At 41.8% G+C, this 24,795-nt stretch overlaps 2 protein-coding genes across 2 annotated transcripts; both read right to left on the bottom strand.

Moving 5' to 3' along the window:
• Nucleotides 1-152: 152 nt before the first annotated feature.
• serpine3 (serpin peptidase inhibitor, clade E (nexin, plasminogen activator inhibitor type 1), member 3) lies at nucleotides 153-4,817 on the bottom strand (the record flags this gene model as incomplete). Its single annotated transcript, XM_079170867.1, has 8 exons — nucleotides 153-205; nucleotides 551-634; nucleotides 726-812; nucleotides 1,348-1,448; nucleotides 1,552-1,750; nucleotides 2,439-2,681; nucleotides 3,134-3,319; nucleotides 4,553-4,817. The coding sequence occupies 8 exons, from the start codon at nucleotides 4,815-4,817 to the stop codon at nucleotides 153-155; spliced, it is 1,218 nt and encodes a 405-aa protein (XP_079026993.1).
• Nucleotides 4,818-9,354: 4,537 nt separating this feature from the next.
• Nucleotides 9,355-21,842, bottom strand: fam124a (family with sequence similarity 124 member A). The gene is made up of 4 exons (XM_079170874.1): nucleotides 21,787-21,842; nucleotides 19,196-19,227; nucleotides 13,456-14,216; nucleotides 9,355-10,280 (listed from the first exon to the last, which is right to left on the bottom strand). Exons 1-4 carry the CDS (start codon nucleotides 21,837-21,839, stop codon nucleotides 9,639-9,641), a joined length of 1,488 nt encoding a protein of 495 aa, XP_079027000.1. The 5' UTR covers nucleotides 21,840-21,842; the 3' UTR covers nucleotides 9,355-9,638.
• Between the last annotated feature and the right edge of the window lie 2,953 nt (nucleotides 21,843-24,795).

The raw sequence follows: 24,795 nt of genomic DNA, 5'->3' as shown, positions 1-24,795 counted from the left end.
CCAAAACACGGAGCGTAAAAACATGTAATAAAACTTTATTTACAGACATTTACAAAAATATTTTCCCTCTGAAGTGACCGTGACCCACAAATAAATACTGTGTGAGTGTGTGTGTGTGTGTGTGTGTGTGTGACTGAGTGTGTGTGTGTGTCTCAGGGTGCTTGTTCTGTTGGGTTCATCACTCGTCCCATGAACAAGATGGATCCTGAAATAAAAAACATTAAACACTTTTGTTATTTTAATTTTAAATTCCTGAAAATGAACATTTGTGATTTTAACACTTTTTAAGATTAAATCTGTTCGTTGTTCCTACGAGTGTTCTTTCATCACTTTATTTATTGAACTGAAACACAGTTAAACTAAATAGAAACAATACTGAGACAAATCAAAGCTAATTCAACAACGAACAAAAATGTAGCGATACGTTACAAGTAAACTTGTCAGATAAAGACAGGTGAATGTTTGAACATCTGTTCATGTTTATATTCTATATGATACATGTAGTGTAGAGTGATGCAGCCCATCACGTCACTGATATCTTCATCACTACCTGTGTTCATCTGTCGCAGCAGGAATAGAAACGGCCGGTCCGCCTTGAAAACAGGAGCTCTGGATCGTTTGAGGAGAACCATGGCTGGAACATCACACAGAATTTACATCATCATCATCACCATCATCACCATCATCACCATCATCATCATCATCATCATTGTTCTGTTTCTCACCTGTAGCCGCCGCTGCCTTCGTCCCGTCTTCTGCGACGTCGATTCTCACTTCATGGAAAGCGTCGGAGACGTAGAGACTCTCCTTCACTGCAGGAGGAAACAAGCTGTCAGCCAATCGGTGAGCAGCATGCACGTGTTAGAGCTGCATTCTCTCTAGTGTCCACCAGGGGGCGACTCCTCTGGTTGTATAGAAGTCTATGAGAAAATGACTCTACTTCTCTCTTGATTTATTACCTCAGTAAACATTGTAAACATGAGTTTATGGTCTCAATCTCTAGTTTCAAGTCTTCTTCAATACAGCATGATGTTCATTTAGTAAATGATGGTCCATTTAGAGTCACACAGACCATAAAGCAGGGGATGCTTTAGGGGCGGGGCTACACAGTGATTGACAGGTCTCTACCAGAGACGTACACGGCGTCTCTACGTCACTCCTCCTCAGTCCACATATGGTCACTTCCTGTTCACTGGTTGCATTAAAACAAGATGGCGAACTCGACGCATCATTCCCTGAGCCACATACCTCGTACGTTTAGTGTACTTTTCAATAAAATCGTTTCTGGTTCTGATTGAGTTTGGATCTTTGTTTAAGGTCCAGATCTAAAGGTCTAAATGTTCTGACCTGATATTCCGGTGAAATCCGCCGCCGTCGGGTCGAAGGCGTCGCTGATGCCCATGGCGGGAAGCACCGACCTCAGGTTGAACCTGTTCTGCATCCTGAACCTGCCAAACAGCAGACAGGAAGTAGTTTGTACCTCTGAAGACGGCGTTAAAGAGTCTAAAATTAAAAAAAACAACGTTCTGTCCCGCGGTGCGTGATCTTAACCTCGGTAGGAGGACGTCCATCTTGGTTCTGCGGAGGCCCGTGTCCCAGGAGGCCAGCTGGCGGGCGCTGAGCTGGGCCTCCAGGGAGGACAGCGGCGTCTTCCTCTCGCTGGGCAGCACCACCTGCAGGCTGAGGGACCGGCCCAGGTACGGCAGCTCCACCACGGTGTAGCGCTGGTCCCACGCCGTCCGGAACTGACCTGAAGGGAGCGAGTCTGTTTACAGCAGCAGCGTGTCGGATCTGGAGCCATCTAGTGGAGACGTTTCAGATTGCAACCGACTGAAACTCCTCCAGTGGACCGAGCGTGTAGAGGACGACTAAACGGAAAGTTACTCAAACTGTAGTTCCTCAAACGTCCACTAGAGGCTCCCAGAGAGTCGATCCTCATAGAGCTCCATGTTAACATCAACTTCAGCAGAAACAAACGTTTTGAGCGGATATCTCCGCATCGCTACGTTTCAGAGGTGTTTGGTTTTTGTCCTTTCTGGGCTGCCGTAGAAAAGTAGTGTAATCCCTGAAGAACTCTGTATGTCGATATAAACAACTTATTCTACGCTGACGAAGAAACCAACAGCCGACCGAAGCCGTTGGTTTATTGTCACTTCTGTCGTTATTTAAACCCAAACAAAGATCTTTTATTAAACAGAAGTAAGTTGCTTTCTGTGAAGAAGGAAGTTTATTTACACGAGAAATGAGGAGAAACCTTTTTGTAATAAATCATACCAACCGTTAAATACTAAAGAAAAGATGTTTATTAATATTACATTTCTGTGAAAAGATCCTCCTGAAGGCTCAACTCTGCTCCTTTAACAGATCAAAGTGATGATGTGACTCATTTTACAAAGACATGAAACCATAAGAACGATTATTGTTAGAATGACTCTTACCGAAGCTGACCTCGCTGGCCTGGTGCATCATGGGTACTTTGACGGCGGTCCCGTCAGAGAGGATGAAGGGCAGGTTCTGTGTGCTGCTGAACAAGAACTGTTTCTGCCAGACGCCCCTGAAGGCAACAGTGTTGACCAGAGCCATCTGCAGCCGCTGGCCCCACCAGGGGGCCTCGGCCTGGGGCTCCCCGGAGCCCGACAGGTCCCCACTGCTGCTCCCTGCCTGGAGGGACCACGGCTCCTCTGAAGGAGATGTTTATGAATATAAAACAGATATTAGAGATGATTTATGAGCTTTTAACTTCTAACAGTATTATTTTTGAACGTCTGCATGTTTATAAAAACGTTTAACGAGGGAGAACGAGCTGCTTCTCTCGCATCTCAAGAATACACTCAGAGGACTAATCATCATGTTTTTATTACCATCATTGGTGCTGAACAGACTTTCCTCTAATCAGACTGAATATTACCTCTTAATACTGAATATTATCTGAGAAGCAGAACACTGCATGTGCTCTGAGAATTAGCAAAGTTAAAGCTGCACGAGGAGGTATTTTGTGTCCACTAGGGGGCAGAGAAACTCCTCAAAGACGCGTGAGGAAACCGCTTCCTGTTTCCTCCTGAAGAATAACTCTTCCTGTGAAGCTAACGTGTCTTTAGCTCCTCAAAGCTTCTATAAGCCGACCGTCCCGTACCGGCGGTGCGTCCCGTGTGGTTCAGTTGGCTGAAGTCGGACCACGCCGCCGCGCGCCGCGTGAAGTCGGTCAGCAGCTGAACGCCGCTCTGCACGAACAGCGTGCAGCTCTGGTGCAGCATCGGGTCCTGGCTGCTGTTGCTGGCGTCTCTGTGGGAATGAAGCAGGAAGTCCTGAACCTGGACGTCTGCAGGACGGGAAGACAGAGGACGGGAAGAGGGAGGACGGGAAGAGAGAGGACGGGAAGAGGGAGGACGGGAAGAGGGAGGACGGGAAGAGGGAGGACGGGAAGAGGGAAGACGGGAAGAGGGAAGACGGGAAGAGGGAGGACGGGAAGAGAGAGGACGGGAAGAGAGAGGACGGGAAGAGGGAGGACGGGAAGAGAGAGGACGGGAAGAGGGAAGACGGGAAGAGGGAGGACGGGAAGAGAGAGGACGGGAAGAGAGAGGACGGGAAGAGGGAGGACGGGAAGAGAGAGGACGGGAAGAGAGAAGACGGGAAGAGAGAGGACGGGAAGAGGGAGGACGGGAAGAGGGAAGACGGGAAGAGGGAAGACGGGAAGAGGGAGGACGGGAAGAGAGAGGACGGGAAGAGAGAGGACGGGAAGAGGGAGGACGGGAAGAGAGAGGACGGGAAGAGGGAAGACGGGAAGAGGGAGGACGGGAAGAGAGAGGACGGGAAGAGAGAGGACGGGAAGAGGGAGGACGGGAAGAGAGAGGACGGGAAGAGAGAAGACGGGAAGAGAGAGGACGGGAAGAGAGAGGACGGGAAGAGGGAGGACGGGAAGAGAGAGGACGGGAAGAGGGAGGACGGGAAGAGAGAGGACGGGAAGAGAGAGGACGGGAAGAGGGAGGACGGGAAGAGAGAGGACGGGAAGAGAGAAGACGGGAAGAGAGAGGACGGGAAGAGGGAGGACGGGAAGAGGGAGGACGGGAAGAGGGAGGACGGGAAGAGGGAGGACGGGAAGAGGGAGGACGGGAAGAGAGAGGACGGGAAGAGAGAGGACGGGAAGAGGGAGGACGGGAAGAGGGAGGACGGGAAGAGGGAGGACGGGAAGAGGGAGGACGGGAAGAGAGAGGACGGGAAGAGAGAGGACGGGAAGAGGGAGGACGGGAAGAGGGAGGAGTGAGAAGATGTGAAGGAATAACTTGGAGCATATTCAACCATCCTCACACTTATTTCTGTATATATATATATATATATATATATATATTCTTTCTTTCTTTCTTTTTGTTTGAATATATATTTGTTTAAATATTTAGTTTAATGGTGGTCCCTGCTGGACCCTGCTGGACCCTGCTGGACCCTGATGGTCCCTGCTGGACCCTGATGGTCCCTGATGGTCCCTGATGGTCCCTGCTGGACCCTGAAGGTCCCTGATGGACCCTGCTGGACCCTGAAGGTCCCTGATGCCTCGTACCCTTCACGTTGTATCCTAACGTGGCCTCCAGCTGAGCCAGCGTGTTGCCTCTGGCACCGAGCTGCAGCAGCCCCAGAGACAAGGACACGCTGGCCGGAGACACCATCAGGTTGGAGTTGTTCTCCGTCTCGGTGAGCGTCTGGTAGAGACGCACCGCGAACCTGCCGTGCAGCTCCGCCATGCTGCCCTGAAAGCTGCCGTCACACCGGCTCCCCTCCACCAACCACAGGCAGATGAAGAGCGACGCCACCGGCAGGAGACGCATGTCCTCACTGCTGCAGGACGGGGACCCGAGTGTCCAACTGGATCCTGCAGGACAAAGACAAGGAGAGGGAGTCAAACTGGATCCTGCAGGACCAGGTTCACATTTAGTTATTATACATATTTACACTGAAGGTGTTTCAGTTTTAATTTATAATAAAAATAATCAAAAAAGACAAATGTAAGACTTGAATAAACATGAAATCCTCAGCAGTAATATTCATATGAGGTTAAATCAGTTCAGTGTAAGTCAACGGACTAACATACTATAAAGCAATACTATAGTATTACTATCGTATTACTATAATACGATAGTAATACTATAGTAAAACATTAGCAGAAATATTTGTATATTTATCAGAACTGTAACCAAGTACATGTATTGAAGTACTTTACTTCAGTACATTATAAACTATAAACATCTTCTAATATTAACCTCTCACTGACTCTTCTGCATAATTAGCATAAACGTATACTTCTAGTGTACTTCTACTTTAGTAAACGATCACAATACTTCTGACTACAAAGATATGCGTATAGTTGATCCTTTACTCCTCGTCATGTCTTCATGTTTCTGTCTCAGGTGAATTATTACTGTGATGATGTCATAGGTGGTCCTACCTGTGGACAGGTGAGGTCGTGTCTCCAGCTGTTCTCTCAGACCGACACCAACCATCCAGCCTGCTGCTCCCTGGACGGTCTACCACGGTCCTCTGGTCTCTGGTCCGGTCCTCTTGTCTGGTCTCTGGTCCGGTCCTCTTGTCTGGTCTCTGGTCTCTGGTCCAGTCCTCTTGTCTGGTCTCTGGTCTCTGGTCCAGTCCTCTTGTCTGGTCTCTGGTCTCTGGTCCAGTCCTCTTGTCTGGTCTCTGGTCTCTGGTCCGGTCCTCTTGTCTGGTCTCTGGTCTCTGGTTCGGTCCTCTTGTCTGGTCTCTGGTCTCTGGTCTGGTCCTCTTGTCTGGTCTCTGGTCTCTGGTCTCTGGTCCTCTCTCTGCCCCCGGCTGCAGGTCTCTGGTCCGGTCCCCCGGTGGTGTCTCTCTGAGCCGGTCTCTAGTCATAAGACGTGTTTAAAGCGCGCCGGGTCCTCGGTCTCCGTCGGAGATGTCCGTACCACGCGTCCGGGATTCCTGCCTCCCTCCTCGGGGCTGTGAGCGCCTGGCGGAGGGAGGCAGCTCCCCGACCAGCAAATCCCAGACCGGGACACGCGCGCTCACAGGCGTGTGAGTTCTGTGTGTTCTAATTCTGTAGAAACTACAAGTTATTAATACTTTATAGACGAAACTTATTAATGTGATAACGAGTTTTACTAATAAAGCTCAACGATAGATATAGATCATATAGATATATAGATATAGATCATATAGATATATAGATATAGATCATATAGATATAGATCATATAGATATAGATCATATAGATATAGGTCATATAGATATAGATCATATAGATATATAGATATAGGTCATATAGATATATAGATATAGGTCATATAGATAGATGTTATATACATATAGATATAGATCATATAGATATATAGATATAGGTCATATAGATATATAGATATAGGTCATATAGATAGATGTTATATACATATAGATATAGGTCATATAGATATATAGATATAGATCATATAGATATATAGAAATAGGTCATATAGATAGATGTTATATACATATTAATTAGACACTCAGACGGTCTAAATAAACTGCGGACATTCTTTCCCATGAAGAAGAGAACACGACTGGAGGCCGTCAGGTATTTGGTGTCTTTGTCTAACGAGGGACCGGTTCATGTGAAGAAGAAACATCACGACCGTAACACTGGAGACATGGACTCTGGTCTCCTGGGTGAAAGTCTCTGTTTGTTCTGCCTCACTTCATGCGCTGTAGTTCATTAAATGTCCCATGTTTTTTTAAATATACAGAATTAATTTCTTTTAAAAAATATATTTATTTTTTAAAATATATGATTAAATATATACAGAAATAAATGAAAATGCTAATAATTATAATTATAGTTCGTTAGTCGTCTTAATATTTCCATTTTTTATTCCATCTATTTATTGCTCTTTAATTTGTAATTGTAATTGTTTTCTAATATATTATTTTATTTATTCTTCTTTATATTCTTTATGGTCCTATAAAATCCAGCTAACTCAGCATCTTGTTACTGTGTTTGGTTGGAAGATATTACAATAATTATTATAATATATTATTTAATTAAGTATATTCAGTGAAACAGGTTCTAATACTGTGCATGTTCACGTGCACAGTATTAGAACCTGTGCTCCTTCCTCAAGGAAACATGATGAGGCCTCCACCTCTCAACTTAATCCTCACTGACGGAGACCGACCCAGGCTCTCCATTCACACCACCTGACCTGTGACCCAGGAGGAGGAGGAGGAGAGGAGAGGAGGAGGAGGAGGAGGAGGAGAGGAGGAGGAGGAGGAGGAGGAGGCTGATTGGACTGAAAAACCCGAGTTAAGACTAAAGATAGCTGGCTCAGTATGTCATCATGGTTCAAGAGGAGGAAGAAGAGGAAGATGAAGAAGAGGAGTAACAACAACAAGAACGTCCTTCCCAGTGAAGATCTTTGGTTCGTGTCGTATCTCGTCGTCTAACTTTAGTGGACCAGAACCTGCAGCTGCTCCGGTTCTTCTTCATGGATCAACAGACTGTAGCTTGTAGTCGGGCAGGTTTTTAATGACTACCGGCCCTTTAAGAGGAGTGAGGAGGAGTTAGCAGCCAATGAGGATAGAAAACAACCAATTTAGTGATGTATTTATGATTACATCAGCTCTCTGACATAAATACATCATTCAGGAGAGGAAATGTGAAACAAACCAAAGTGTTGAGTTATCGTGAAGTAACGATAGTCACATTTATTGGTTGTACTTGTGTTGTTTACGCTCTAATTTTAAGCACAACCACAATGTTTTTATGAATCATAACTGAGTGGTTTAGCTGCAGAGTGTCTGACTTACAGCTGAGATTACAACAAGAGAAGAAGAAGAGCAGCAACATTGAAGGAGAGAAGACGATGAAGATGAAACCAGAAGAAATCACACTGCTGCTGCTCAAAGATCTCAGTCACAAAGTTCACTTGGCAGCTTCTGTTCAACCAGAGTTGAGATGCTCGGCCGTGATTGGCCGGCTGCTTGTGGCCTACTTATGGATTATAGGTCGGGTTAGGCCGCTACGGAGCCACAGCGATCTGCCAGGTACGCCTCGCAGGATTAAAGCCAGTAGAGCTGGCACTGAGAGAGGGGCGACGTGAGGGGACGAGTCCTCACCTCGCTGGAGCCCCAAAGGACCATGGGAAAAAAAAGAGTGTTCACACAGCAGCTTTAAATAAAACATGCAGGGGCACCTTTAATAATATTTCCTTTATTTTATAATATGAACTAATAATGAACATCATCTTCACTAAAACATGAACGTTTAAAACTGAAGACTGAAGATGAGATGAACAGACTTAGGACAGAGGACAATAATAATAACAATAATAATAATATTGTTATTATCATTGTTATTATCATTGTTATTATCATTGTTATTATCATTGTTACTGAGGTTGGTTTCCTGAACAGCAGCAGATCGTTTTCTTCATCACACGGATTCTATTTATAGTTCAGTGTCTTTAATCAAATCAGGTTCCTCTGGTTCTACGACTGAACTACACGTCCGCTCATCTGGTGTAACGTCTAAAGAACGTCTGGTTCTTTAGTGCTGTGGTTCTCTGGTTCTCTGGTTCTCTGGTTCTATGGTTCTCTGGTTATGTGGTTCTATGATTCTCTGGTTCTCTGGTTTTCTGGTTCTATGGTTCTTTAGTTCTCTGGTTCTTTGGTTCTTTGGTTCTTGGTTCAATGTTTGGTTTAATTCTCTGGTTCTCTGGTTCTTTGGTTCTATCATTTGGTTCTTTGGTTCTGTATAAACACACGTTTATTTCTGCAGAAGAAGAGTAAATGAATGTTCTTCATGCTGTGTCTCTGGATCTTTATCTGATTGGTTCTCCAGACTTCCTCACGTGAGAAACTCTCTGCGTTGATTGGTCGGTGATGACATCATCGCCTCTGCGGGGCTGCAGGAGGAGACGTCTCCATGGCAACCTGTCGGGGTTCCTCCTCAGACCTCAGCTGATGACGTCGTCTCTCTGCAGAGTTTAACTCTTCGTTCAGAAGTTTTATTTGAATGTTCAGATCAAAGTGGAGCAGCAGAGGGCAGCACCGCGCTGCGTTCAAAGACTTCAGGTAAATCAGCTTCATACTCAACTTAAGGTTAAAGTAGATCTTTATTCTACAACATTTAAAGAACATTTATGTTCTCAATAAACTATAAAATAACTTGACTTTGACTTTGAGGTCACAACTCATCTTTATTTTAATATTATCAACATGTTCCATCATCGTGACAGTAAAAAACATTTAAACATTATTATTAGTTTGTTCGACTGTTTTAAAAAGATAATAAATGAATTAACTCGTTTTATAAACTTTACTATCCACCAAACTAAATACATTAAGAACCTTAAAGTCGTCTCCTGGTGACGAAACAAACGTCGTCTTCTTGTTTCATTTTGGATTCAATGGAAATGATCAGAAAGAAACTACAGATTATAAAATAAGCTGAGAGTGAATTCAGGTTGTGTTTGAGTGGAGAAACACCTTTAAGCTGCTTCTCATTGAATCAATAACGTTTATTATATTCTCATAGAATCATAATAATAACTGTTTCAAGCAGACCGGGTTCTGATCAGTGTCTCTCGTGTGATTGGTCGCTGACATTTAACCTTCATGCAACAGAGGACGTGAGGAAGCAGACCAACACATCAGATGTAGAACTCTTGCTCTTCTTCTTCTTCCTCCTCGTCCTCCTCGTCTTCCTCGTCCACCGGAGCGCTGACGATGCTGCAGCTGTCCGATTGGTTCACGGAGCCGTCGCTCAGAGACGGAGCGGCGAACAAGGTGCCGACCGAGCCGATCGGGACGCGTCCCGGCGGAGACAGAGACGAGCCGATGTCTCCGGGCGGCGCCGACAGCGGCCGAGAGGAAGTCTGAGGCAGGCCGGGTCTGATGTAGGCGGACACCACGCTGAGGTCGGTGCTGCTAACGGGTCTCACCTGGTCCCCCGTGTCCACGTCCGTCTCCTCCGCCCCGACCAGAGCGTCCAGGTTGAGACGGAAGGGCGGAACGAGGGAGGAGCTCCGGTGGAGGGAGTGGCCTCTGTGATGGGGGGAGGGGGAGGGACCGGGGGAGGAGCAGGTGGAGCCCGACCTTTGACCCCTCCACTGGGGCCTCCAGGTGGCCCACTGGTCCTGCTGGTCCTGCTGGTCCTGCTGGTCCTGGGACGTGGACCGGTGGTGGTGGCGGTGCCGGCGGTTCCTGTAGGAGGCGGCGCTGCGGAGGAAGGTGGACGGAGCCGAGGCCGACTCGGAGAAGACGGGATCGGGTCTGAAGGGAGACCCTCGGACCTGAAAGGGGGACGGAGAGACAAAACCATCAGGACACAAACGACATCGTCTCAGAGAAGATTCACTGGAAGTAAGAAGGAAAAGAGATGATTTACTTATTTCAGGAGGATTAACTCCTAAAAACATTCATTATTAATTATAAATGATCAGAGTCAAAGTGTGTGAGCGTCAGTGACATCTAGTGCTGAAGATGCACCCCCCCTCCTGTCCTCTGTCCTCTATCCTCTGTCCTCTGTCCTCTGTCCTCATTCCTCTGTCCTCTGTCCTCTGTCCTCTGTCCTCTGTCCTCTGTCCTCATTCCTCATTCCTCTGTCCTCTGTCCTCATTCCTCTGTCCTCTGTCCTCATTCCTCATTCCTCTGTCCTCATTCCTCATTCCTCTGTCCTCATTCCTCATTCCTCTGTCCTCATTCCTCATTCCTCTGTCCTCATTCCTCATTCCTCTGTCCTCATTCCTCATTCCTCTGTCCTCATTCCTCATTCCTCTGTCCTCATTCCTCATTCCTCTGTCCTCATTCCTCATTCCTCATTCCTCATTCCTCTGTCCTCTGTCCTCTGCTTTGTCTCAGCAGCCGATGAGCCGTTCAGCAGATCAGTAAAAGTCTTTTTAGAGCAAAAAGTGGAAAGTTGTGGTCAGAGAGAGACGGACGTGAACAAAACCTGTTTCTGTTTATCCTTCTTCTCTCTCTCTTCTCTCTCTCTTCTTCTTCTCTCTCTTCTTCTCTCTCTCTTCTTCTTCTCTCTCTCTTCTCTCTCTCTTCTTCTTCTCTCTCTTCTTCTCTCTCTCTTCTTCTCTCTCTCTTCTCTCTCTCTTCTTCTTCCTCCTCCCTTCCCTCTGAGCATGAATACTTCTTCTCTTGTCCTCCACACAGCAGAGAAAGAGGCAGCGAGAGTCGGCTGTTGAGACTGTGATTTAAAACGTAATGACACTTTAGTGTGTGTGTGTGTGTGTGTGTGTGTGTGTGTGTGTGTGTGTGTGTGTGTGTGTGTGTCTGTGTGTGTGTCTGTGTGTGTGTGTGTGTTTCATGTTTACTGTTTCTCTCTGAATCCAGTCTTTGTGCTAAGCTAAGCTAACAGCTGCTGGCTCTCTTGTGTCCGTGTTTGAGAGGAGCCTCTGACTTCAGGCCAGGTGGTAGCTTAGCATCATGCTTAGCATCATGCTTATGGTCCATTGTCACACCAGATTAGCTTATTGTTTCCCTCGGTGCCGTTCCAATCCCAGTAATGGACGGCTGCTTAATCGGCTTCAACTTTCAGAACTACTTATCCGCCTGAATACACATCCCCTCTGAAAGTGATACGTGTGTGTGTGTGTGTGTGTGTGTGTGTGTGTGTGTGTGATCAATGTGTTCATGTCACCTTCTTAAGGTCTGGAGGAAGGATGGATGATGATGATGATGATGAAGATGGATGCATGTACTTAAACTTAAAGCTGCTTTGTCTTTCTTTCCTCTGCTTTTCTTCTTCTGCACTAGAGACGATGAAGTCTTCTGTCTTTGTTGTACGCAATTATAAGACATTAAACCGTACGTAGAACAGAGTTCATAGATAAAACCGATACTCACGATACGATATTATAACGATACGATATTATAACGATACGATATTATAACGATACGATATTATAACGTATCGATATTATAACGTATCAATATTCTAACGAGATGATATTATAACAATATTATATTCTAACGATACGATATTATAACAATACGATATTATAACGTATCGATATTATAACGTATCGATATTATAACGATACGATATTATAACGTAACGATATTATAACGATACGATATTATAACGTATCGATATTATAACGATACGATATTATAACGTAACGATATTATAACGTAACGATATTATAACGATACGATATTATAATGTAACGATATTATAACGATACGATATTATAACGTATCGATATTATAACGTATCGATATTATAACGATACGATATTATAACGTAACGATATTATAACGATACGATATTATAACGTATCGATATTATAACGATACGATATTATAACGTATCGATATTATAACGATACGATATTATAACGTAACGATATTATAACGTATCGATATTATAACGATACGATATTATAACGTAACGATATTATAACATCGATATTATAACGATACGATATTATAACGTAACGATATTATAACGTAACGATATTATAACGATACGATATTATAATGTAACGATATTATAACGATACGATATTATAACGTAGCAATATTATAATGATACGATATTATAACGTATCGATATTATAACGATACGATATTATAACGTAACGATATTATAACGATACGATATTATAACAGTACGATATTATAACGTAACGATATTATAACGATACGATATTATAACGATACGATATTATAACGTATCGATATTATAACGTATCAATATTATAACGAGATGATATTATAACAATATTATATTCTAACGATACGATATTATAACAATACGATATTATAACGTATCGATATTATAACGTATCGATATTATAACGATACGATATTATAACGTAACGATATTATAACGATACGATATTATAACGTATCGATATTATAACGATACGATATTATAACGTAACGATATAACGATACAATATTATAACATAGCAATATTATAATGATACGATATTATAGCGATACGATATTATAACGTGACGATATTATAACGATACTTAAGTCACGATACCATATTATTGTGGTATTGTGAGTATTACAATTTATTACCTACTTTCATTTGCAAATGACGCAGTTTGTTGCATCTGTTGTATCTAATAAGAGTTTTTACTCCGTTAATCTCACTTCAGTCCATTTCTCTCACTTTGATAGTTAAACTGTGTAATTAATCAGCGGCTCACATGACTCCCTGTCATATTTTATGTGTCCTAAAGGCTCATAAACTGCTATTTTAAGGCACCTTTTGGTAGATATAAGGAGTGAAATGTTTACGGCAACGCTTCAGGTGAGTGGAGCGACTCAAACACGACGTGTCTCAATGCAGGAACCAGGACTCACCGACATCACTAATTAGTAGTTTATATAAAAAAGATTGATACTTGGCGTTTGTGTATCAATACAATATTGCTACGCAAGATATCGCGATACGATGCTGCATCGACCCCCCCCCCCCCCCCCCCCTCTACCTCTCACCTGCAGCAGGATCTTGTTTCCATCGTAGTCCTCCGTCTGCCAGCGGACCTCACTGATGGGGCTGCAGGGCTGAGGCAGCAGCGGCACCAGCGTCCCGACATCTCGCACCCTCACCTCCATCACCGCCGACTCCAGCACCGCGGGACTCTGGCCTCGCGGGAGCCTCTTGAAGGACAACTGGATCTCCATCTCCGGGTTGGAGTACACCACGAAGAAGCAAAAGTCCTCCTTCTTCTGCGCCGGCCTGCGCTGCAGCAGCAGCTTGTAAAGCCGCACCATGTCCACGTAGTTCTCGTGTCGGCAATAAACGGTAAACCGCACAATCTCTTTCCCGTAGTGGACCTGCCGCACGGCCCAGAGTGGCGTGCCGGAGGACAGCGTGAAGAAGTCCTGACTGCACGGCGACAGCGGTAACATCCGGCGGCCATTGCTGACCTTCTCCGTGTGGTGGTAGCACCACGGCGGCCTCTGCAGAGCGCGGTGCAGCATCAGCACCTGCTCCTCGCCGCCGTGCGCCTCCTGGAGGAAGACGATGACCGCCAGGGCCGGCTGGCAGGAGGCGCCAACCGGGCCTCCGTTTTGATGGCGTTTGGGCCGGGAGACGGAGGCCCGCTCCGAGACCCGGAAGAGCTGCAGCTCAGGGTGGACCCACGCCAGCACGCCGTCGGCAGCACGCTGCAGCAACTTGCCCCGGCCGGGGTCAGCGATGAGGTGGACGCAGACGAGGAAGGGATCCTGGAGCTCGCCCATCGAGAACTCACCTCATCGAGACGAGAAGAAGAAAAGAGTTAAACTATCATCAGCAAACAAACTAAATCCTGTCGTCTGTGAGAAGTTCAATTACAACGTAGTTTAAAAGATTCCTTTCTTCCTCCTCTGAGCATGTTTCCTACAGAATGCATGAGATGATCAGATCAGAGGGCTGTTTGTGGCTTTATTCTCTGAAACGTTGGAGGACCAACAAACAAAATGAACTGAGAAGAATCAAGAAGACAAGAAACTCCGTAAACTAACCTCCACTCTAGAGAGGAGGGTTTATACCACCACACCACCAAACGCCTCGACCCCCCGCAGACCCACGGGGCTCATTAGTGCCGTTATTAGGAGGCAGGTTCCAGACCCGATGCTCCCCGTGAACCGCTGAAATGTTCTGCTCATATTTAGTGTTTTTCATTCCTGCAATGTGCACACTCAGCGTATCTCCTCATCTCGTGTTCCTTCGCTCGTTATCTGGCCTCTCGGGGGACGCGTCCCATTTGGTTTGAGCTTTAAAGGCCGTTTGGGGAACAAACAGTCTTCTTGTCCCACAAACAGAATCCAGAATCCCTCCATGACACCGAGAGGCCTCATGAGTCCCGCTGACCTTTCTGCAGAAAGGACCGGTTCTCATTTACTGGATGTTCAGTCGGTCACTAGAGGACACGGACACGGTTCACGCTTCAAACAGAGATATTTAAGTTTAAGTTTCTTAGTTTTGTAAAATAATATTTACTTTTGGGTATAAACAGTAGTTTCATTGTTAAACTTGGTTTGAAGGAATGAAAGAATGAAAACAAGCTTCCATAAGTCGACAATAATCTCCAGAAATAATATTATAAAATACAAAATACACAGTTTCATGAGGATTGGACGAGTCAACAGATTTAATGTGTTTACAAACTGCTCTGATCAAAACAAATCATCTTCAAAGACCCCGATCTAATATTTATGTTTCTATTGGTGCAATTTAATGTAATGAAAGTAAATTAAAACAACTAGAACCAGATAAATAGAACATAGATAATACATTCAAGTTGGTGATTCACTCACTCTGCCAAAGACGACAAGTTCATCACAACTTCTGTTACTTTAAATGATCGATGAGCCGGTTAAATACCAGATTCACATTCCATTAAAAACCTAAACATGAACACAAAGTGTCCTCGTGAGGCTGAAGAGACACACACACATACACACACACACACACACACACACACACACACACACACACATGCATACGCACTGATTCTGCTGTGATTTAACGGCAATAAACGGACAAAAAGTGATGCAGAAATAACACCATAGTGATGTCGATATGTATGAAGTTCTCTCCTCAAGACAAGAAAATAACTTTTAAAATGTTTTCTGAATGGAGCTCAGATCGATCGGTGCTATGCTAAGCTAACATTGTAGCAGCTCCATCAACACTCAACATAACGTCACATAGGCGTAAATGCGGCAGCGTGTTTGTACCGTCTGTGGTTTACACTCTGGGTGAACACAGATACAGGATTTACTTCCTGATTCAACGTCAGGACGTCAGTGACGACGGGAGGAGCATCTCAACGCTGACAGGCTACAAATAATTGTCAGCATTAATTAATGAATGCGTTAACGCGATAATAGCGCGTTAACTTGCCCTGCGCTATATATATATACACACGTCAGAATAAGAGCATCAACCAGATGTCTGGAGGAGATGATGTAGATCAACCTTCCGGTGAGTCTGTAAGTGAAATGTCTGCAGGATTAAAGAAGACTGGTTCAGGATCCAGGCCACACACACACTGATGTTTATTTCTGTCTGATCGCATTAGAATCACTCTTTAGTATCTGACATCCAACCACAGACTGGAACACGTGGACCGACTACCTTCAAACATCAACCAACGCCAACATTTAACTCAACTTTGAGCTCCAGATGTCAAACATTGTTCCAGTAACACGAGCGATAAACGGAACCAAAGCAAACGATGATGTTGAGTTTCTGCAGAGGACGAAGAGACGATCACACCTCAAACATCCAAACGTTATTCATCCTCTTTAATATCACCTGCTGCTTGTTTTCCTCCTTCCTCCTCTCAACACGTGTGTTTTATTTACGTCCAGACTGGTCTCATCCGGCATTTGTAGCTAATCCTATGAACAATAACACGTCGTATTCATACGTCATACATGAAGTCATGAACCAGGAAGTATGCAGACCACAGAGAGTCCAACCAACAGCCAACAACCAACAACCAACAGCCAACAGCCAACAGCCAACAGCCAACAACCAACAGCCAACAGCCAACAGCCAACAGCCAACAGCCAACAGCCAACAGCCAACAACCAACAGCCAACAGCCAACAGCCAACAGCCAACAACCAACAGCCAACAGCCAACAGCCAACAGCCAACAGCGACCAGCGACCGCTCAGCCAGCAGACACACGTTTGTTCCGTCAACGTTGATTTATTTGTAACTTAACTTGCTGAATGCAATAAATGACATGAACCTCACTAAGTCCTTTTGTTGCCTAAACTGTCTACTCATCACGGAGCAGTATCTTTATGCAACAGACGAGACGGATTCCACCTGATGGATCCATCAACAGTTTAATGAGCAGAATCCATTAGAGGATCAGTCCTGAGGGTTAGTGCGTCTCTAAGCTCTTAATCTCGTCTTCAAGCTGGAGCTGATGTTCTGAATCAAGCACAGCACTCGTGCACGAGCACAGCCTCAACACACACACACACACACACACACACACACACACACACACACACACACACACACACACACACACACACACAAAATCAAGTTTCCAGAGAGGCGTGTCTCCTTCTTTTCTACCGTCGCTCTGTGTTGGAGCTTTAGCAGCCAAACTGAGGGAAGATGACGTGAGATAAAACAACACGCTGCACATATGAGAGTGATTAGCAGTGTGTGTGTGTGTGTGTGTGTGTGTGTGTGTGTGTGTGTGTGCTTCAGCTAGCTGCCCTCCATGTAAGTCAAAACAACTGAGGGATGAACTGTAAGGAGGAGGCCTCTCTCTCTCTCTCTCTCTCTCTCTCTCTCTCTCTCTCTCTCTCTCTCTCTCTCTTATGTCGTCTGGTACAAAGAAAAAGACTCGTACGTCGGTTTGACTGCTGCCAAAGAATTAAAAGTAAACTGATTAAAATTCAGTGAAACTTATTTAGTTATTTCTAAAATGTTAAACAGAAGTTTTTAGTGATTCAGATTGAGCCACATGGAATTTACTGACATCTCACCTTTTAAACTGGAGACAAGTCAAGTCAAGTTCCAAGTCCAGTAGAAAATAAAATAAATGATCGTGATCTCAGTATTGATTAAAAATGATTATTTTGAGCATTATTGTTCGGCCCTAACTGGCTAATTGATATCTAGCCTCTCTGTTCACACACATCACAGCTGTTTAAAGTCTCTACTGCTGCATCCTCACATAAAAGTGTTCAACTTGGAACTTTTATTGTGAAACATCCACAGGAAGTACAGTGTATTTGTGAACAAGGGTTTTCTGCAGGTTAAGGTTATGGTGGATACTGTCTGAGAGACATGTTGGCCTCATAACATCTGCTGCTGACGTGGACCTGTGTGACCCCCCCAGGCTTCTGTTAAGACCACCATCAATCCTGTCTGTGGTAGAACAGACTCACCGCTCATCTGCTGATGCATGTGTATTCTGTTTTTAATCTTCCTTTCATTCCTGGTTTTCTCAGGAAGTCTTTGTGTTGTTATTACCTGCAGGACGCTCATCTGCTGTGATGACGTGTTTGAGGCTCAGTTGAAGCCTCGTTGAATCAAAAACCTCCTGAAGAGCAGAGACACTTTACTCTGTGTCCTCTCTGTCCTACACGCTGAGTGATTCAATACTTTGCATTATGATTACATTATATTATATTATATTAGGAGGCAGTGGTGCAGTACGACTGGCCTCAGTCTTCAACACCACAAACTAACAGTGCGTTAGATCAGGACAGTGTTTGACTTTATTAGTGTAATAGTGTATAAACAGACTCACTGCCTGTCTTACACGATCTATCTTAATGCAAGTAAACAGTTTATCTGTTAGCTACGTTTAACTAGCTGAGAGTGAACTTTTTACTTCTATAAAGTCTATAACTAGATAAAAGTCTTGTTCAAACTGTTAAAGATTTCATTTCTGTTAAAAATCCACCTCAAAGTTAAACCCAACAGAAACAGTAGAACGAGTAACCTGGAGACTGGTAGTGGGTCTGTGGTCCTCTAGTCCACCTCACAGTCTACCGTCAACCATCACAGGTTCTAGTCTCTGGTCTCTGATCAGGTTTCATTGTTCATTCAGTGACATCATGATGCCTTCAGGCTCTGCTCAGTGAACATGAGTACTGGCTGAAGCTACATTATAACGTCATCAGTAGCTTGAAGGAGATGTTTTCACATGAATATAAAATAGATATCAGAGATGAATTATGAGCTTTTAACACACCTTCGGCGAATATTCCTTTTTACTGAGCAGAGCCTGAAGGCATCATAATGTAACCGAATGGAGAGCATCTCTACAACATGTTAGACTCCAACAACTCAGACGTCCCCAACAACATGTCAAAGTACAGTAACTCTGGTTTTCTTCTTCTGTGCAGACAATAGTGAGCAGAAGATCATCTGATACAGGAAAGACGAGGTGTGTGTGTGTGTGTGTGTGTGCGTGTGTGTGTGTGTGTGTGTGTGTGCGTGCGTGCGTGCGTGCGTGTGTGTGTGTGCTTCCTGACTGGTGGGTGTGGTTCTGCTTCCTGTAGACCTCATTAATGAGCGAATATTGGATATAATCCCCCCATTGTGAAGGAGACCTGGCAACCAGACCGGTGAGAGGTCACACACACACACACACACACACACACACACACACACACACACACACACACACACACACACACACAACATGAAGCAGCTGATCTGTGATGTGTGTTTGAGTTTTATGTCTGCGTTAGTTTACTTACTGCTGGTCGAGGACAAGGGACTGTAATCAGACCTGCAGAGGAGACGAGGACATGAAACAGAGGAGACGAGGACATGAAACAGAGGAGACGAGGACACAAAGGAGACGAGGACATGAAACAGAGGAGACGAGGACATGAAACAGAGGAGACGAGGACACAAAGGAGACGAGGACATGAAACAGAGGAGACGAGGACACAAAGGAGACGAGGACATGAAACAGAGGAGACAGAAGTTTATGTTACAAAGTGAAGTTCACTCATATTTCCCATAAAGTGCTAAACAGGAGATGAAACACTGGGACAAGTACTGTCTGTAATACTACTACTGCTCTCTAGTACAATGTTCAGGTACTAGTATTTCTATGTTATACTTGTAGTACATTCCACTTAGATCACATTGATGTGAGACTAGATATCATCAATTTCTGATAAAAGTGTTTCTTGGTTTCTTAAGCTAATATTACTTTACTGAATTAAATAGTTTAATCTAAAGTTTAATATTGAATCTAAGTTAAAAAACGTACTTATTTCAACTCAAAACAAGCTTTTTCCTCTCAACATAACAAAGTAGTTTGGTTCTACTTCACGATGTTTAGGATGACATCATGTGTGTCTGTGACGAGCTGGAACCAGAACGAGGCGTTCAATGACACGCAAAGCAGAGTTCACATGATGGCTAGCTTAGCTTAGCTTAGCTTAGCTTAGCATGAACCTGGACACACAGAGTGCTATTGATCCTCCATCGTACTCGCTCCACGACTGAGAAGAAGAGACTAATTATAACTCGGCTCACATGTGAACATACAACCTGAGACTGTTATTCCCACGGGAGTCAGCTGACAAACACACTCTCACACACACAGACACACACACACACACACACACACACACACACACACACACACACTGTGACTAAACTAATAAAGTGTGTGTAGCAGCAGGAAACAGAGGAACGAGTCTGTTTCCTGCTGGAGGAGGTTATCAATCTAACTAACAGGAGGCTTTAACAGGAGGGGGGGGTGATGAAGAGGAGGTGAGCAGAGAAGGAGGAAGAAGAGACGATGGGTTCTTCAGAAGGGACGGAGACAAAAGACAGACATGGATTATGAGCCGGAGGAAGCAGAGAGTGTTTTAATGCCTCTCCTGGGTGTGTGTGTGTGTGTGTGTGTCTGTGTGTGTGTGTGTGTGTGTGTCTCTGTGTGTGTGTGTGTGTGTTTGTGTGTGTGTGTGTGTGTTTGGCAGGACTCCCTGCATCAGCGTCTCAGTCTGGAAGCTCCGCTTCATCTCCGTCCAAAGACAATAAAGTAAAGAGGAGACGGAGTCGTCATGACGTCTCTCGCTGGTTTGTGGATGTTTGAAGCCTCGAGACATGTTATGTGTTACATGCATACATACATATTACATACATACATATTACATACATACATATTACATATGTATGTATAACAGGAAGTGGATTGAGGCAGTGGAGGTGGAGGAAAAGACCTGATGGAGGTTTTCCCATAAAAACATGATTTTTGTCTGAATCCGGCACGTTTATGTCTATTAATGAGAATTATTGTTGATAAATAAATGATGTTTTATTTGTTCTTGAGGGCTAAAGCTCGACAGGCGTCCATCATTCAGCATGAAATTCTATTGTAAATTTCCATATTTCTATTTTTCTATTGTGTTTATTGTCACGCACAAACGGCAATAAACCGTTTCTATAACCGTTTAAATACGTAATAATTAGAAATGGGTGATATTGACAATATTAATTATGAGAACATTTACTGAATATTATTACGTTCACTGAAGAACTCAAATGAACACGTTCTAAAGGAAAACGGATCACTTCCATCACTATAAATATGATATTTAAGATAACAGCTGTACAGATGTGGGTCATTTAGACTTTTAATCCATAAAGACCTTTTAAACGGTTTATGAACATTTAAGGAAACAATAAGAGACACAAACTCTAGAAACTATCATCTGTAAACTAAATAACATCTAAAGAGACTTTCTACGAGATAACAGCTTCATCCTGAACTCACTAACTATTGAACGTTTTTTACGTGAGTTTAGAGGGGTTAAAGGTCACACACACACACACACACACAGCAGAGACATACCACAGAAGAAAGTGAGGCACATCTTTGTCTAACGGCTGAAAACAGAAGGAACAACACGTTTATTTATTCCTCCATCACATTCAGCATCACTAATAATAATAATAATAATAATAATATAGACTCATAATAACAATAATGTAGGACCTCCAATAACGTGTCACTTTCCCCTAAATATACAAGCTGGCTCCCACCAAACTCCATTTGAAATGATTTTGATGTAATTCATTCTTAATGTGACGTCACTCCTCAATTTAAACGTTTACTCGTTTTAATTCGTCACGTTGTTGCATGACGTCACTCCCTAAAGACACGCCCACAGACATCTTTTCATACATGAAGCATCAGAATACTGGGAATGACAATTTGTGACTTGATTTACTTTTTTTTAAGTTAAATGAACTATTCAAACCTGATTTAAATTGCATTCTTCCATCATTGAAAAGCACACTAATGTATGAATATGACTCCACTCACCCCGCAGTCTCGGCTCCTGAATCCACGCACTCATCTTCTGAGCTTTTCTCCATCTCAAAGGATCCGAGCAGCGGTCTCACGCATTGTTCAAAGTCCCGAGGAACCGAATAGAACCGGAGCTTTAAAGGACACGGATCGGTTCCGAGGAGAGACGGACACGGACGAGCAGAGAGTGAGGGAGCCGCTCTCTAACACCCGACTGCTGGTGATCTGTCTGCGGGACTAACACGAGCAACAGGCGGCTGAAGAGACCGTCTCTCTGCGTCAGCTGCGCTCTGTGGTGATGCCTTCTGGAGCCGTCGGAAATCTGAGGACTCGCTGTAAGTGGCGCGCACATGAGCGAGAGTGGTGGATCAGAAGGTAAGAGGTCGATTTTGATTTTAAAATAGAAAAGATACTCAAAAAAAAGTCAGTAAACTCAACAGTCACACATTTTGTTTTAAATCTTGTTTGTACAAGTTATTGTCTCTTTTAATAGTTATTATCTTGTTTAAATAGTTATTATCTTGTTTATAGTTATTATCTTGTTTAATAGTTATTGTCTTGTTTTAATAGTTTATATCTTGTTTGAATAGTTATTATCTTGTTTTAATAGTTAATATCTTGTTTGAATAGTTATTATCTTGTTTTAATAGTTAATATCTTGTTTGAATAGTTATTATCTTGTTTAAATAGTTATTATCTTGTTTATAGTTATTATCTTGTTTAATAGTTATTGTCTTGTTTTAATAGTTAATATCTTGTTTGAATAGTTATTATCTTGTTTAAATAGTTATTATCTTGTTTTGATAGTTATTATCTTGTTTATAGTTATTATCTTGTTTGAATAGTTATTATCTTGTTTTAATAGTTAATATCTTGTTTGAATAGTTATTATCTTGTTTAAATAGTTATTATCTTGTTTTGATAGTTATTATCTTGTTTATAGTTATTATCTTGTTTGAATAGTTATTATCTTGTTTGAATAGTTATTATCTTGTTGGAATAGTTATTATCTTGTTTAAATAGTTATTATCTTGTTTGAATAGTTATTATCTTGTTTAATAGTTATTATCTTGTTTTGATAGTTATTATCTTGTTTGAATAGTTGTTATCTTGTTTAAATAGTTATTATCTTGTTTGAATAGTTATTATCTTGTTTAATAGTTATTATCTTGTTTATAGTTATTATCTTGTTTGAATAGTTATTATCTTGTTTAAATAGTTATTATCTTGTTTGAATAGTTATTATCTTGTTTGAATAGTTATTATCTTGTTTAATAGTTATTGTCTTGTTTTAATAGTTATTATCTTGTTTTAATAGTTAATATCTTGTTTGAATAGTTATTATCTTGTTTAATAGTTATTATCTTGTTTTGATAGTTATTATCTTGTTTGAATAGTTATTATCTTGTTTAAATAGTTATTATCTTGTTTGAATAGTTATTATCTTGTTTAATAGTTATTATCTTGTTTATAGTTATTATCTTGTTTGAATAGTTATTATCTTGTTTAAATAGTTATTATCTTGTTTGAATAGTTATTATCTTGTTTGAATAGTTATTATCTTGTTTAATAGTTATTGTCTTGTTTTAATAGTTATTATCTTGTTTTAATAGTTAATATCTTGTTTGAATAGTTATTATCTTGTTTAATAGTTATTGTCTTGTTTTAAGAGTTATTATCTTGTTTTAATAGTTAATATCTTGTTTGAATAGTTATTATCTTGTTTAATAGTTAATATCTTGTTTGAATAGTTATTATCTTGTTTAATAGTTATTATCTTGTTTAATAGTTATTGTCTTGTTTTAATAGTTATTATCTTGTTTTAATAGTTATTATCTTGTTTGAATAGTTATTATCTTGTTTAATAGTTATTATCTTGTTTTGATAGTTATTATCTTGTTTGAATAGTTATCTTGTTTAAATAGTTATTATCTTGTTTGAATAGTTATTATCTTGTTGGAATAGTTATTATCTTGTTTAAATAGTTATTATCTTGTTTGAATAGTTATTATCTTGTTTAATAGTTATTATCTTGTTTTGATAGTTATTATCTTGTTTGAATAGTTATTATCTTGTTTAAATAGTTATTATCTTGTTTGAATAGTTATTATCTTGTTTAATAGTTATTATCTTGTTTGAATAGTTATTATCTTGTTTATAGTTATTATCTTGTTTGAATAGTTATTATCTTGTTTAAATAGTTATTATCTTGTTTGAATAGTTATTATCTTGTTTAAATAGTTATTATCTTGTTTAAATAGTTATTATCTTGTTTTAATAGTTATTATCTTGTTTTAATAGTTATTATCTTGTTGGTACGGAGCCCTTAGAGTCGTGGTATTTTTTAACTTTAAGGGCTTAGCATGACGTTGCTTTGCAATAAGATATATTATTATTTTATCTCATTGTTGTGACTTCACTGTGATAATGTTAAACAGCCTCATGTTTCCACGGATGGAGCTGGAAAGAGTAACTGTTTTATGATGAATGTCTTTTTTCCGAGCAGCACCTGAAGGCAACATCAGCAACGCGCTACTTTGGCTCCATCACCAGGGTGAATGACGTAATGCAGCATGTCTGTTATTTCACCAGAATTAAAACCAGACAGTTATTATTCATATTCAATTTACACTATTTCTGAAATGAGATCATTGTTATTGATAAATATCATGTTTATTGTAACACGTCTAGAAATAATAAACCCTCATTTCTTTAGTTTATAATTTATGAGAATTATTTTCCTCATGACGTAATAAATGTAAATTGTTTTGATGAATAATTATTTGTATGTATTATGTTATATAATGTATGTTCAATAAAGAATATAGATTCTCATTCATTGTATTAGTACTTCAATTAGACTTTGCACAACAATGTGTTGTGCAAATACTCTTAGCGGTTTTATATCATAACGTGTGTTTCTTTGTTAAAGATTACAGTTTATGTAAATACGTTTAGTGCAAGCGTTCAATTTAATGATATAAATAAAAGATAATGAATGAATTATATTAATGTTATAGAGAT

The sequence above is a fragment of the Pholis gunnellus genome, assembly GCF_910591455.1.
Source record: "Pholis gunnellus genome assembly, chromosome: 12".
Classification (NCBI taxonomy): domain Eukaryota; kingdom Metazoa; phylum Chordata; class Actinopteri; order Perciformes; family Pholidae; genus Pholis; species Pholis gunnellus.
Note: the sequence above shows the minus strand (reverse complement) of the source record. Positions and strands in the feature narration are given on the sequence as shown.